Source organism: Megalops cyprinoides, chromosome 2 (assembly GCF_013368585.1).
Source record: "Megalops cyprinoides isolate fMegCyp1 chromosome 2, fMegCyp1.pri, whole genome shotgun sequence".
Classification (NCBI taxonomy): domain Eukaryota; kingdom Metazoa; phylum Chordata; class Actinopteri; order Elopiformes; family Megalopidae; genus Megalops; species Megalops cyprinoides.
The window spans coordinates 57,066,252-57,081,477 of NC_050584.1; the positions used below are offsets into that span (position 1 = coordinate 57,066,252).

The following is a 15,226-nucleotide window of genomic DNA, read 5'->3' on the forward strand; positions in this document are numbered from 1 at the left end:
TGCGCTTGAGCTTCACCATACTTCCAGCTATACAACAATGCCAAAAAACACTGTTATAACTCCAGTATGAAACAAGTATTAGTAGGGACAAATTCAGTGGAAAAAATACCTGTAAGCAAGCTGCTTATGAATGCCCTTTTACAATTTCTGCAACGTTAGTATAAGCCCAGCTACTGTACTTTTTGAGGGGGCCAAAAATAAAACCACTCATAACAGGGGTTTTAGAGGAGAGACATCTGGGAACACTCCTCTCTTTGGTATGCAGCAGCCAAACACACCTGGCACCCCCCCCCATCGCAGGGCCTGCTAGGCTTCATATCTCATATTCCCCTCACGCATGAGTGCATTCAGTAACCCGCTGACGATGCTGATCGGCCTCATTAAAGTCCAGCGTCCAGCAGGGCTCACCAAGGGTGATGAGTGTCCCCCCCACTGGTAAAAGGAGAGCACAGACAATAGTCACATACCCAAGACTACTGTGCCTGTGGTGTCACCGCAAGCCCATCCTGCTGACTGCACTGTCACCAGGGTGATGACACGGCTGCCTCAAGTATTGCTTTGAAGCAAAAGTAAAGTCACTTGGGAGTCAACTGAGGGCACCGCAGCTGAGCCTGAATAATGAGGATTCTGCTCCCAAGTCTCCTCTAAACAAACTCTCATCCCCAGAGTACACAAACAGCAGTAACCCCCCCCCCTCTGGAAACCAGATGTCCTCTCTTCCACACCCAAACACGAGGTGTTTGTATGGCAAGTGACAGTTAGGCTTTGTCTGCATTAATTGCATTCCAACCAATTTTCACCAATTGCAGCTGCCTCAGCCTGACTGAACGGTGACCTAGTCAAGACACATGATGGAGAAAAAAATAGACACATGTGAAAATGAGCTGAGGCAATAGGAGAGAGGGGAAAAGTACAGACAAAGTGAAGTGATAGTACAACATACACATTATGGAAAATGGGGAAAAAAAAGACCATATGGGCCTCAACTTATGAATTCATAATGGTTGGTTCTGAAGAAGACATCCTGTTGAGATGTATCAAAATGGCAGAGTATCACCAGTGAAAATTTGTTAGTAATTATCATTAATTAAAACAAATGTCTTTGAAGGTTTAAAATTCAATCTAATGTGATTGCTGACTGCTGACTATGTTGTGTCTTGAAATGTGTAACAGATGTTTTCCAGGGAGCGCTAATTGATAATTACTCTGATGCTTAGGGCAATCAAAGATGCAACCGTTATGCCAGAAATGGCGCACATTAAAAGTGATGTCTGTGTAGTTCAGAGACTCTCTGGTGGGCCCTGCTTTAAGGCAGATGTCCCTCTTTTTAAGTCCAAACTTTCAGAATGAGGACATGACAGACCACTGCTTCAGTGTTGATGGAAAACTTTCCAAAAACATCTCAACAGGAGTGAGTGTTCAAATTTGGTCTCACCTAAGGTGTTGCATTTCAAAAACCTATTGTTAGTGTTGGATGTGGAGCAGGACTTCAGCACAATACGAGGCAACAATAACTGGATAGTAAATACATATTCTGTGGTCGCTGTAAAAAATATAAATCTGCTGTTTTAAAGCCAATCCACATCAGATAATTCCAACAATCCATGTTCCTCTAGTAAACCCTCCCTTTCACATTCAAAGAACTGTGTTATTTCAAAGATTGCTAACAGATCTCCCCAGCGCAATCAAGAAAACAAGGAAATTAAAGTCATTTGAGTTTTCTGAGAAAATTCTTCCAGCCTTAGAAGTTTCTTATCTCCACGGTGCCAATGTGTTACATCATGCACCGACAACTCAATGGGCTTTTTTCTCATCCATGTAACAGTGCATTCAAACACACCTCCAACACACAAAAAAAAAAAAAAAAAAACAACAGTATAACAGCAGTGCTTCCCTACTGTTCCAAAACCATTCACAGGTTGTGCTGTGACTAAGAGCTGGCTTAGAGTGAGGAACAATTCCTCACCCCTTAAGTGACTTTAATTACAAGGTAAAAAGGCCGTCATGACAGGAAGTGGGGACTGAAGGGCTTAAAATCAACTGCTGGGGGTTAAAGTTAAATACAAGCGGTGCAAAGGCCACTCACAAGCATTTACATCTCTGTCACTGTAAACCCCACAACCTTGTACATTTGATCCCCTTATCTTAGGGTTTTGTGTCAAGCATGCCTACATTTCATCTCTGCACCTTGAAAAAAGGTAGACAACCAGGGGAAATTTTTAAGTAGGTAAAATTTCAAGTAGCTGTTGTGTTCCAAGATATCTTTGACCTGCAGGCATACATTCAACAGGGCTGTTTGGCAAGCTGTTCTTATTATCTCACATTCCTCGGGATTGAATCAAAGCAGGCAAACAGTACAGTATATTGTCTAGTTATTTAAAATTCAACAGAGCTTAGGGATCTTTTCATACTGAAAAGCTGAGATGATGATGGCGATTAATCTCAGTTACGTAAATTACATAATTTACTACGCGTAAATGACTACAATACAACTGTTTTTTTTTTTTTTTTTTTACAAAGAAACTGCAATTCAAAACTAGGAACTCAAAGACAGAAGAGAGAGAATTCTATCTTTGAGCAAGCTGAACACAACCCTCTCATTATTTTCAGGTAATTTATTGACCCATATTATGATGTAAGAAACATGATGTAAGTCTGGTACTGAGGTTCAAAGATATGCAAATTCCCTGTTGCGCAATGATAAATTACTGATTCCATTTTTGGAATGTATGCAATTTCACTTTTATAAAATTTTCCTTACAAGAGCTGGGTTTGCCGAAAATCCCATAAATTCATTATCATAGTACGCAAATTATCTACACATGTTGATTCTTTGGAGGCTTTCACTCACAAACCAATAAGGCATTCTAATTCTAATTCCCTCACATTTTCATTGGTAGATTTGTGAGGCACCCATTTTCCTAATTTATGAGCCAGTAAACTCGAGCCCCATGCTATTTCATTTGTTGTAAAAGTGAACAGCCTTAGTGTTTAATCAGCAACAAAAGTCATCCTTTGACTGAATCCCCTGTAAATCAAGCGTATTTCTCATTTAATCATGCGCCTCCAACTGCGTCCTGCGATTTGGTTATCTGACAGCTTCTCTAATAGCTTCAGGTTATAGTTTAATTGTTAATTCAAAAACAGCACATCATCATATAGTACCTATACATAATAAAACAAGTCGTACATTTAGACTTCTGGAATGATACCTAATTTGTAGTCATGATGATTAAAAACCGTGAATGTTACTCCAGAACTGAACTTACAGTGTTCCACAAGTACTGTAGGTTTTAAGAAATGTTGGCAGAAAAGAAAATGATTATTTACTGTACAGTAATATGCCTAGGAGATATTAACCCTGATAAGAAGTACCTTTTCATTTACAGTAGGAAAGACACATTTCATATATATGGCATTACACTGAAATTCTTCCTTAGACTTTCTCGTTTTTGGTATGGAGTGGTGAATCTAACATTTGAAACAAAACAGACCAGCGATTAGGATTGCTTTACCTCAAAGACTTCTTCATCTAGAATTCTGGTACCGAAAACGGTGATGCCATTGGTGTTAATGGCGGCATGGTCACTTCTGCTGAGTGGTTTTGTGACTTTCTTCTTACAGTCAACGATGATGGTTACAGTTTTCTTATGGACGCTGATAGCTACACGATGCCACCTGTTTGAAAGGGGGGAGAGGAGAAGAGAGGCTGAGAATTCTGCCTTCACAGGAAGCACACACAAAGGGTTAAAATGCATCAAAAGTTAGGCAAACACCTTGCAGGCCCTGGACAATTTGCCACTACACTTAAAATCTTGCATTCCAGCCTGTGGTGTGTTGCATTCCTGCTTCTACACTTTGGCCCTTTTAAACACGGGATTAAACTCATTAAACACGAAAGCAAATCCGCCTTCTGGGTTACTCGCAATGACAGACACTGTGAACATTGTGGAAAGTGTGTGTTGGAGAAAAAGAGGGGAATCAGAAGTACAGGAATACTCAGTCTCAGGCATTGTCCTACAGAGGACATCAGGCACAGTTTGGTCACCAATGGAGTCAAATGAACTTTCCATCACTGTCCATAGAAAATTACTCATTCCGGCTAATGCAATCTATCACACAAAGATGTGCACCTTCAGAAGATGTAATTTTGACATTGTAGGCCTTGATGTTAATGTAAAATTATATTTCAATTCAGCGGATGGTGCAGTTAGGGACTGCTTCCAGACCTACAACTGCCCAGGTGTAACAATAAAAGAGTTTATAGGATTAGAGGTCACTAACAACACCAGCAGCTCAAAAACAGGCCCACTTTCCAAATAAATGGCTTCATAACTCTTGCAGAAAAGCCAAGGATATATTAAAATGAACAAATACATAGAAAAAGTTTCATTCTATAGAGTAATCACTTGCAGTCTCTCTGAACAGCATCAGTATTTTGCAAGGTGTTCCATCTTTGAAGATACTAAATAAAGATGCCTGAGCAGGATTATACTTTGATTATTAAATAAATCATTCAAATGAAGACAGTACAAGTGTTCTTTCAGCTTTTTTACATTCCAGTTCCTTCGGTTTAATAAACACTTTTGACTCATATTGCCTCAGTATTGTCACAATTAATATTGTTGCCCATAAAATACAGCAATATTTGGCTCAAATTGTGGATTACCTTGTGAGAGCTACCATGCTGAGCGTACAATCAGTTTATAAATTCAGTTCATTTCCAGCTAGTGCCTTCCCCCATCCAAACACTACGCATCAGTGTAATTTTAATGCTCCTTAGCATGTGATTAATGACTCCTCTTCACAGATGGTTTGTGTTACTAAGCACACTTACGAAATGTATTGTATTTTTATTTATTTAGTGTTTAATCCGTTTTAGTCACACAAACACTTCTTTAACCATCTTTCTAATTCATGACAATGTCAGTCAATCAAACTGTACTTGATGTAGCACTCTTAACAACAGAAGTGTAACAATGAGCTTCATAGATCATATCTCACACGTATGATTCATGTACTATGTACTATATGTACTATAGCAGCAACTTACATTAAGACTACCTAGCTGTTTACTGCTAAACAAAAAAGATGTGCAAACAATCTGATTACATAATGATTGAGGTCCCTATAGATGTAATGATTGCTTCAGATATATATTTTAATGTACGGCCCAGTTTGCAAAAATTCTCTGTAAACCACTGAAAACGTAGGAGGAGAATTAGTTAAGTCAGTAGAGATTTGGCCAGTTCCTTGTATTGGAATTCTGCCAGACAGTTAAGCACTAAAATCCTCAACAGAGAACATTACTTTTTAGACAGCAGGTCACAATTCTGTGCTGTGAACGCAAAGTAGGCTAAGACGCCTGTTGCATTTAGTAGTTGCAGTGCAGATATTTTTAAGTTTAGAAGCAGTATGCAGAGTTTCATCATTATGTTTGCACTAGAGTCACAGTGCTGAATCCAGAATCACACCACTGCTTTCATGATCTGTAAATACAAGACAACCTTCCTCTTCACAAATGTGTTTTATTCTGTGGGTAACAACTGCAATCACTACATCCTTACTATTTAAACGCTTGATAGATGTTACAATATTTTGAGGAACTTATGTTGCATTTAAAAAAGAACTTATGGGAATGCTTCTAATTTGTATGCTTTGAGCGGTTTTGTACAGACACGCAAATTATAGAGAGCTGTACACAGAGGAGCGTATATTCTAATTCTGTGCTCTGTCATTTTCAGTTTATTCAGCTTGTCAGTAGGCTTTCTCAGAGTTATCCATAAAGGAGCACAAAATAAAACTGCAGCTTGAAGAACTGAATATTAAAAGAGAAAATAAAGATATGCATACTAATGAAAACATAATATCTCACATATGAGACTTGTGTTTGTTTGTTCTCCTTCGTATTGCCACTGGCTCATGTGCACCAAACTGTGTCTCTGAGCAAGAATTCCAGCATTTCCGAGGCCTTCTTAGATTAGCAGGCATCTACCGATGGGATAAGAGCCCCTAAACATGGAATCTGATTGGATGTGGTAATCCGGAAGGTTAATAATCGGGGTTAAGGTTCCCCTTCCCCTCTTTACCATTACGGAGCCTAAGAGTTCATGGCTGAGGTCACCATGCCTGTGGCAGTGTGTTGCATTCCACTAGGCCCCTGTTGTTGAAATAGTTAAAGCCTCACTCCTGACTAGGAAGCTACAGTGCTCCAGTCTTTCACGTAGACACCTGGTTCAAGACGGATCTAACGAATGATGTTCACTGCTCTCTGTTCTTTTTGAAAAACAAACTGTCAGTGCTGAGGGGATTTTTCTAGATTTCAAAGTGCAAAAAAGCTGCAGTAATAGTCAGCACCTTCCAAATGACACTTTAGAAGTGTAGCCATCATAGCTGCCATAACACCACTCGAAATAACAGCAACGGCATGCAGCAATTGCCAAAAATGGCGAGAGGAGACAGTGCAACTAATGAAAAAATAAACTCTACGTGGGCATGGAAAGCTGAGAGTGCCCCTTGTTGCAAATAGCCCTGACACTGTGGCCAGCAAATCAACTGCTACATCCTGCGCCCACGGTTCTGTGAAAAGAGGAGCGAGTAGGCTGGGCCTACGGGCAGGCCTGACTGAAGCTGGCCCGATAACGTGCGGTCCCTTTCCCCTTTGACTGCATACAGGGGCAGCTTGACTTCACTTACTTTCCATCTGCGATGTTAAGAGTCCGGAACAGAGGGTAATCCTCGGGGGCGGGCTTGCCGTACTGGTCCTCATACAGGAAGACTGGGGATCTCCCCACCTCCACTCCCAGCTGCTGGACGCCTTGTTCATTGTAGATGGACAGCAGGAAGGACTGGATCCCAGCCTTGGGCCTGATGGTGGTGAGGATGGAGAAATCTTCAGGGAACACTCCTCCTAAAAAAGAGACAGAAGGAGACTGTTGTTTCTGCTCTGCATGTGGTGGAAAGATGCAGTGTTACTATAGTTTACTGGCAACCAGGAAGTGCTAGAGCGGACCATTAGAGAGGCCTTCAGGCCTTTTAACGCAGGATATACACCGTACATATGAAAATTAGTTCAGCTAACAAAACCACACTTTAGAACCCCAAAATACATAGCATACTATGACATATGTAGACACTACATATTGTGCATTGTAATGGTTGTAATGAAGGGTATCTTACTGTAAACCAGTGTTTCTTTTAGTTCCTTGGAACTATTTTACATGAGTTACAGTTCATTGACCTGTTGCTACATTTAAGCAATAATTATGTTACATGCCATGTACCACTGCAGCTTCTTGTTGTTCATTGGAAAAAAACATTAGTAGAAATACAGAAAGTTAAATGAAACCCAGAATTCTGACTTGAAACAGGAGGTTACTTTCTGTATTACTTTAATTTTATGCAAAAACCTATTTTGCCCCAATGCACAGTCTAAAAAGAAAATCTCATATGTACTGAGACAACAATTTTCATTCCAAAAATCACATAAACCTAATTCTTAATTGAATCTCCTGTTATTTAGCGCCATGTTTTCCTCTGCAGTCTGGCCAGTTTGGATGAAAACCAACGCACACACTGAGCAAAAATCATCTACCGATAATCTTCTGGAAATAAGCTTACATATTTCAGCATTATACAAAGACCAGACCATTATACCGCAGTTAAATCGATGAAGCATACCACTAGCAAGTAAAAATCATTCCCTTGTGACCTTTAATTAAAAAAAAAAAAACATTAAACAGTACAGAACTGAAGCTTGTAAATCTTCACTGATTTCAGAATGAATCACAATTACACAGCCATACTTAAACCACATTAAAATGGAATAACATCACACTAGCACCCACAAAACAACTGGACCAGTGTTGTAACCCAAAGCTACTGTAAGAGCCAAAACCATGTATTCTCTCAAATAAGCAACATTGTCCCCAATTACACATTACCTGAGTGCAGCAATGTACACTGAAAGTGCTCTACTTTTTTCACAGTGTTTGAAAATGCATGCATTGTTCCTGTCCAAACAAATTTCTAATTTCCCTGCTTACATTGGCTTGTGTAAATAACAAAGTGTATATCAAGGAGAGTACAAAGTAGCTCCACACACTAACAGATCCCAGCAAACCATTACAAAATGCATTTTGTCTTTCCTCACGGGGTCTATCTTTTAAAAAAAATCTCTCATTATTTTTAACAGCAAGAAATCTGATCTGAAACTCATATATCTAAGGCAGTGTGTAATTTAAAATGAACAAAATCAAGCATTCGATGATACTGTCCTAATATTATTCTATTATTCACAGTGTTGGTCAATAAAACTCTGAGATATTTCCTTCCTGGAGTAAAGAAAGCTATCCTGCAAGTACGCTACTGGCAACAACAGCAAAATAAATATTTAAATACACATAAGAGTCAGTCTTATTTAATGGCCCTTGGCTTTGATTAGAGCATTTACAGATACACATTTTAATTTCTTACACAACAGTTTATTCATTTCAGACGCTGCCAAAATCAAAAAAGTTACTGAAAAACACACTTAACATTTTCTTAAATGTGTTCCTCAACATACCAGTGAAAGCTGCATCACAGTTTGACCGTATCTGAGACATAACAAGAGAGAGGAAGCAGGAAGCGGACTTACCTGGGAACAGCTGCTTGGTGGGGGCACTGAGCTGGGCCTGCTTTCCAACTCTGAAGGCTGTGTCTGGTGGTGACGCTCTTCTGTTTGCACAAAACCCTGATGTTTTCCTGACCCCTTCGGGAGAATTTTGAAATTCTAATACTTTTAGCACGTCGACTGGCTCGGCTGTGAGAGGAAAGAGCAGATACGCAGGCACAATATTCAGTCAACAGCTGCATTGTGTGCACCTCATTGTAATCATGTCACAAAAGTGAATAAATGTGATATATCAATAATCAGAACTAGATTAACAGTTCTTTCAATAGATTGAAATATAGCTCATATGCAGAGCTGGTTTAAACTTTTAGCTATTTTACCATTCAATAAGCAGAAAAATGATTACTGTGACCCAAAAAACTACCAGTTTTTACTCTGAGCAATAGGAAAGTAAAGGTTTGCCAAGTTTTCCTGCAAATCATTGCTGAAAGGAATTAAATATATGTCATGACCAGCCTGTGTTTCTGGATGAAGCTGTATTAACCACAGGCTTGTCATTCCACTGCCTTGTCTGAAATGGATATTTCATTTTCTGCCTGCTGAACTCTTCCTCCAGCCAAATTTGGACACATGTGATCTTGAATGTATTAAAACAATTAATTACATCTGCAGTTCAGTTTAATGAAGTCCAGGCCAGGCATGTGCACAACTGTGCACATAATGAAATTATTTAGGTTTTGGGCAGATTCGCCATAAATTATGAAGTCACAAAGAAAAAGACATGAATCTATCCTCATCCATTAGAATTTGCCACTCTATATTTATGACATAACCCTCTGTACAGCAAAAGTCTACAGAAAGCAAAGTCTCTCATAAACTGCTTTAATTTTCTCAAGCAAAAAAGAAGAACTGAGGCCAGTACACAATTATCTATTTCAATATCCATAGCTACAATATTCTCTATACTATACAACAAACCAACACTATGCAAGACTGATACTTTTGTATTGTATCAAACATGAGTGAAGCGGATGTCCCTAGCAAGAACCCAAAAGCCTATTTAAGAATGCTAGTCTTAGTAACAAACCTTGGAAACATTAGCCACTGTACTGGAAGTACTGTAGCTTTATCGAGGAAAATGAGCTGTAGTATAGACAATACGTGCCTGCCTAGCCAAACATATAATATCTCAAGTGTTGTGTTATGATAAAAGTGTCAGGGGCATTTTTGTAGTCTAACTCACTGCACTGAGGGCTATCTTTCTGATGTAGCGCCACAGAAACTCCTGGAAAAGAATTCTATCAGAGTCATGATGATGACAATGTATTTCCAAAATGCAATGCAACCATGAATTGTTAAATCTGGGCAATAAATATATAATTAACCACAAGAAGCCTCTACTTATGGTTCAGCCCCAGTGACGCTGCTAAAATTTTCAAGAGCACAGGAGAGCTTTGTAATCCCTTTTCTGTGTGGTGTAAAATAGACTAATGTTCTCTAGAAGTGTTTCTATATTTTGACTTGTCTAAAAAGCCTGTTTAGCTTGGCACACAAAAGTCAACGTATTCAGGATTTTCTTTAGCTACTTTATATATGTTGATCTTAGAAAAAAATGCCTGATTTCCTTTTACATACTTCAACGGACATTCCAGCTTCACCAGGAATAAGCAGACTATAACAGGCCATTTCATTGTTGTCAGTGGAGCATGTGGAAAAGTATGCCTTGTTTCGACATTGATCCACTTCTACTACAGATATCCAGAACATCCAACAGAACAGTGAATGCAAGAATATATAAAGGATGCCACTTGCAGTGATGTCAAGGAAACAGAAGCATTGAAGCCAGTCATCAGTTAAATGCTCCATACGTTCAATTTAAAAACGCTTCAAACCGAGGTTTAGGCTTTGGTAAATCGTAATTTTCCATTGAACATATATTATGGAATGGGCCATTTACTGCTTTTCTGATAACTGTCATTTACTTGCGTTCCTCGGTGTGCCACACATCTATGGCAGGGAACTATGGGAAATGCTGCTCGAGCAGTTTTTTTTTTCTTTACCAGCTGCCCTGTTGAAGGCCTGCAGCAGCATCCTATTTCAGTGACACACATAATGAATGCGTTAATATACTGCCACTGCCAACATGCACATCTCTTGCTAGGCCTTTAATAATCCACATGTGCAGGAACACGTGTGTCTCAGGCAACCCTTGGGCATCACCACAAAATTTCAGTCCCCGGAAAACTGGAAACTTCTTTAATTAAACAATTCTCTTCTAAGCTCTGCTTTGAGTGAGGTTAGGAGCTGCAGCTAAAGGCTTCGAACCACCACATTCCCAAGCTGAAATGCATTCATGACCCCCTTAAATCTCTGAAAAGCAAAGGCTTGTCACATCTATTATTCCCTCTCCCAAAGGAAGCCCCTTTGTGTTGGCCAGTCTGCCTGCTCATTGAATGAGTGTCTCCACAGCAGACCACTGTAAGGACTGGTTACTTCACAAAGCAAAACACAAGTTTGAGTAAACTGACTTGAAAATGAGATAAATGTTAACTTGGCAGGAAAAAGTAGTCATGATGGCAAGTTTCCAAAAAGAAGAGAGGAAATGGACTTCAGCTACTGGTTCTTGAAAGTGGACTAAGGATCTTTGTGAGCTTCAGAATGTCTATGTGCATACCTCCAGGCCTCATATATTCCAGATGTGCCATTTAGCCTGGGTTCGACCCTCTCACTGAGGTGCCAAAAAACATCAATATCCTAAATCCTTTAAAACACTCAATGAGTGTGCACAGTCTGTAAAACTCTGCATCTGATGAGCTGGTGTTATAATGCCTTAACTACTGTGTAAACAAGGATTTATTTCTTTAGGTGTCAAATGATACCGTATGGAGAAAGCCACACAAACCTGAAAAAAAAAGAAAAAAGGAACTGATACAGTTTCAGAAAGGCCTCTGCATTATGTCAGAGTCGCTGGTTACCCACAGTACATATGCATGTTGTGGAGAAAAAAGAGATCCTCGACACATTTGCATGAAACATTGGAATAGACTGCTCAGTGATGACTGATTTAATATCTGTCATGTTAAGCATGTGTAAATACAACATTAAAGAGAGCAACAAGTCTCAATAGGTAGTAACTCAGCTGCCAGAAGTAAAAAAAAAAAAAAGTCAATTTCACCCTCATCGAAACAGCCATGATTACAATGAAGAACTATACGCACTGCCCTACTGTGGCTGCCTTTTTCTGATTCCTACAGAATGTTGTGCCGAGAGATCCAGTGAAAAAAAAATAAAGGACCTTTTCACCTGCTGCTCCCTGAGACTCCAATAATGTATTCAGCCAGAATCTCTCTCTCTCTCTCTCTCTCTCTCTCATTCCCTCCCTCTCCCTCTCTCCCTTTCCTCCTCTCTTACACTTCTCTTTTCTGACACACAGCTCTACCAAGACTGAGTTATACCAGACCCTAACACAAATCAAGTATTTACAGTCTCTACTGGCTATTTCTTTATTTTGTGTATAATAAACTTGAATTATGTCCATTTTTCATAGCTGCAACCCAAGGCATAATTAAAAGGAAAACAAATTACATGTATAATCTACATAAATAAAATGTGTTGAAAACAAAAAGACTGATAAATAATACATGTATGATCTGGAAAAAAACACTACATTCAGTACTTGTACTGTAGCTTGGCTACTGTACACTGTAGCTTGGCTGCTTATTATACAATACAATGCATGTTGCAAATCAACATTTATTCCACATTTTTATGCCCTGCTGTGTGCCTTATATAAAGAGTAGTGAGATTTCTGAAACAGCAACACTCTTTGAAAGAATGCACATCTGAGGCAACACAGCCCCAGGGCTTGGAAAACATGTCTGTACACTACCAGCTCAAGAGGGCATCTTGCTGAATTTTCTTGACGTACCATAGTAATCTGAGAGGTAATGCATATTTTATGGGAAACAACTAAGTGAATAAAAAAGAGCAGCAATGTGGGGAAAGAAAAGCTGGGCTATAATCATTGACAAAGCAGGTAGGCCATGTAAAGGAGTGACAATTGGAAATTATTTGCAGTTTATATGGTATTAAGATAAACTTCAGTGATCTTTACTACCAAAAATACTGTTGTGCTTCCAAACAAACAGACAAAAATGCACATTCATGATGAATGTTCAGCATGTAGATAATGCAAATGTCATGAAAAAAAATATTCATTCTCCTCAAAATCAGCAAATCAGATTAAATGCACCTCCTGTCTTGGTATTTTCTTGCTAGCTAAATGACTCAGACACCATTAGGAGACATGGCTAGGCCCTGATACTGGCCTGCCCTTTGAAGCTAGGAAAATAATAGGGAAGTGCAAAGTAGACCATCATCAAATAACTGCTTAGTGCTTGGAATGGAAACAAGGAGGGGGGTAGGAATCATTCCCCCAACAGACTGGAGGAATACCAGAAGGACTGCGATGTGGCACAGTCTCAAAAGTAAAAGTGTTAAATTCACCAAATGTGGTCAGAAGTTCCCATAAACCCCCCCTCTGGGCTTCAGTGAGAACCGGGGCAGTGTGGAGAAAGGGTGTTCCGTTTGGCCAGTGGTGTGGTTTACAACTGAAATATATCGTTCATAGACACTCAATGGCAGGTCCTAATGACCACCGCATCTCTGTTCCCGTTCAACAAAAATAAAGAAAATAGTCTAGAGGGTCGTTGGAAATCTAAGGTAAAAGATGGAATAATGGTCAGTTTATATATAAACTGTAGCCATTGTGCACATTTCCCCAATGAAATTAGAAGCTCACATTACCACGTACGTCTATTAAGGTATGCAACACCATGGAGTTGGCTGTTGCGTCCCGCAATCTTGCATTATCTGAAACTACGTCTCGCTCAAAAATCGGGGAAACCCGCTTTGACGCTACAGCTGATAAGCTTATCATAAACCCATTGTGAAGCGCGTTGGAGTTGCCTGTGATCAGAGTATTCCTCAGCCATTTCTACTGCTGACAAAATCGCTGTAGCGGTGTAAACCAATATATGGTCTGTCACTTGTTAAGATGTATCATATTAAAGTGACTAAAAGAACACTTGTTTAACAACCGTAAAACAAAATATACCCAACTCATTCAAAAAAAAAAAAAAACTGAATCACATATATCATGGGAAGTTAAAGTCTAAAATTCATATGACTTTCAACAGCAAGTAACTCTGTACATTAAATTATAACATAGACTAGTATGATGATCGACTCTACGTAACAATGAAAGGTAATGGGCCATTGTTAGATGTAGCAGGTTCATTTGGGGCGTTAGATAACTCATGCCCTGAAGTCTTGCATAAACCTGACAGGTAGCTCTCCAGTGTCTGAAGAATTCTTTACCAAACTGCGAGGCTGCAGTCCTAAACCCTGCGGAATTCCACCCTGCTAACCGTGTCCACACACACCTAACGGACCACCAGTTCAAACAAAGGGCTTTTTTTCCCTATAAATCTTTAAAGCAGTCCCCAAGAATGCTCCCCAACGCGCACCATTTCAGGTTATATCAAGACGACACTGTGCAACGTTCACCAGAGTTACATTTAAGCACCACATTTAAAATTAGCCCGTAACTACGACCCAACGACCAAATGCAGATAAACCACAAATAAGTAAAGGACAAACCAGTTAAATGTAAAAATACAAAACAGAGAAACACTACAAACTGATACATGTAAAATTACTCCAATATTCCAACCCGCTAGCAGACAACCTGAAAACAAAAGGCAAAGCAATAAACAGAGGATTCTTCAAAATGTGTAAAAGTCGTCTGTGTACTGCTTGGGTTCAAATATGAATTGCACATACGGCAATTTATTTCAGAACTTTATGGGCACCTTTAGGTAAGCCAGTATCTGGTTTTCACACAGTGGTAGTTTGTGAGTTTCACAGGCAGCTTGGTTGAAAACTTTATGTAAGGGGACGGTTTTCCGTGTCTCCGCAATCTGATTTGCCGCTCGATAATCTACATCGATCTGACGGAAACAACACAGAAATCTAGAATGTGCCTCCCGAACTCCTATCAGCGTCAATGTGAATTTTAAAAGACGCATGATGCCCTCGGCTGACTGACATTCCCTAAAACTTTACAAAAACCTGTCGTCCTAACATTTCTTACCTGCTCTGACCTTGGCAGTCTGCAGAACGAACATAAAAGTGATGAATGTGGTTAAAGTGGAATCCAAAAGCCACCGTTTCGTTTTCCACCTTGTGGACCACCTTTGCATCTCCATGATCGGCGCCCACAACCGTGAACAAAACTTGGGCGACTTCAAGTTAACTAAAATTCAGTCCCTTCCACAATCCCACGTGTGATATATCTGTTCTAAGCAGCCATAAGTGAAAAGTATTTTTTTTTCTTCTCACAGCCAGTCCAGGCCCCTCCGATCTTCCTTTCCTGTGCCCAGCCTTCAGACTGAAGGTATTTGGGCTTTAATCAAAATGCATAGAGCATTCGATACCCGGAGAGCCACACCGTCAAGAGGGCTGGGCGAGCACCGCAAACCAGACCCACGATTACAGCAAAATGACAAGGGGAAAATCCTCCGATTAGCAAATCACGGGGCTTGAAATCTG

General features: G+C 39.7%; 1 protein-coding gene across 1 annotated transcript in view; it reads right to left on the minus strand.

The window, feature by feature from the left end:
- col11a1a (collagen, type XI, alpha 1a) overlaps nt 1–14,883 on the minus strand; it is a 92,021-nt gene extending 77,138 nt beyond the window's left edge. The window contains exons 1-5 of the mRNA XM_036522192.1: nt 14,769–14,883; nt 14,349–14,351; nt 8,639–8,803; nt 6,697–6,910; nt 3,516–3,678 (exon numbers count right to left, since the gene is read on the minus strand). Of these exons, the coding sequence (XP_036378085.1) occupies nt 3,516–3,678; nt 6,697–6,910; nt 8,639–8,803; nt 14,349–14,351; nt 14,769–14,883 (660 nt within the window). The remainder of the gene's footprint in view (nt 1–3,515; nt 3,679–6,696; nt 6,911–8,638; nt 8,804–14,348; nt 14,352–14,768) is intronic.
- Between the last annotated feature and the right edge of the window lie 343 nt (nt 14,884–15,226).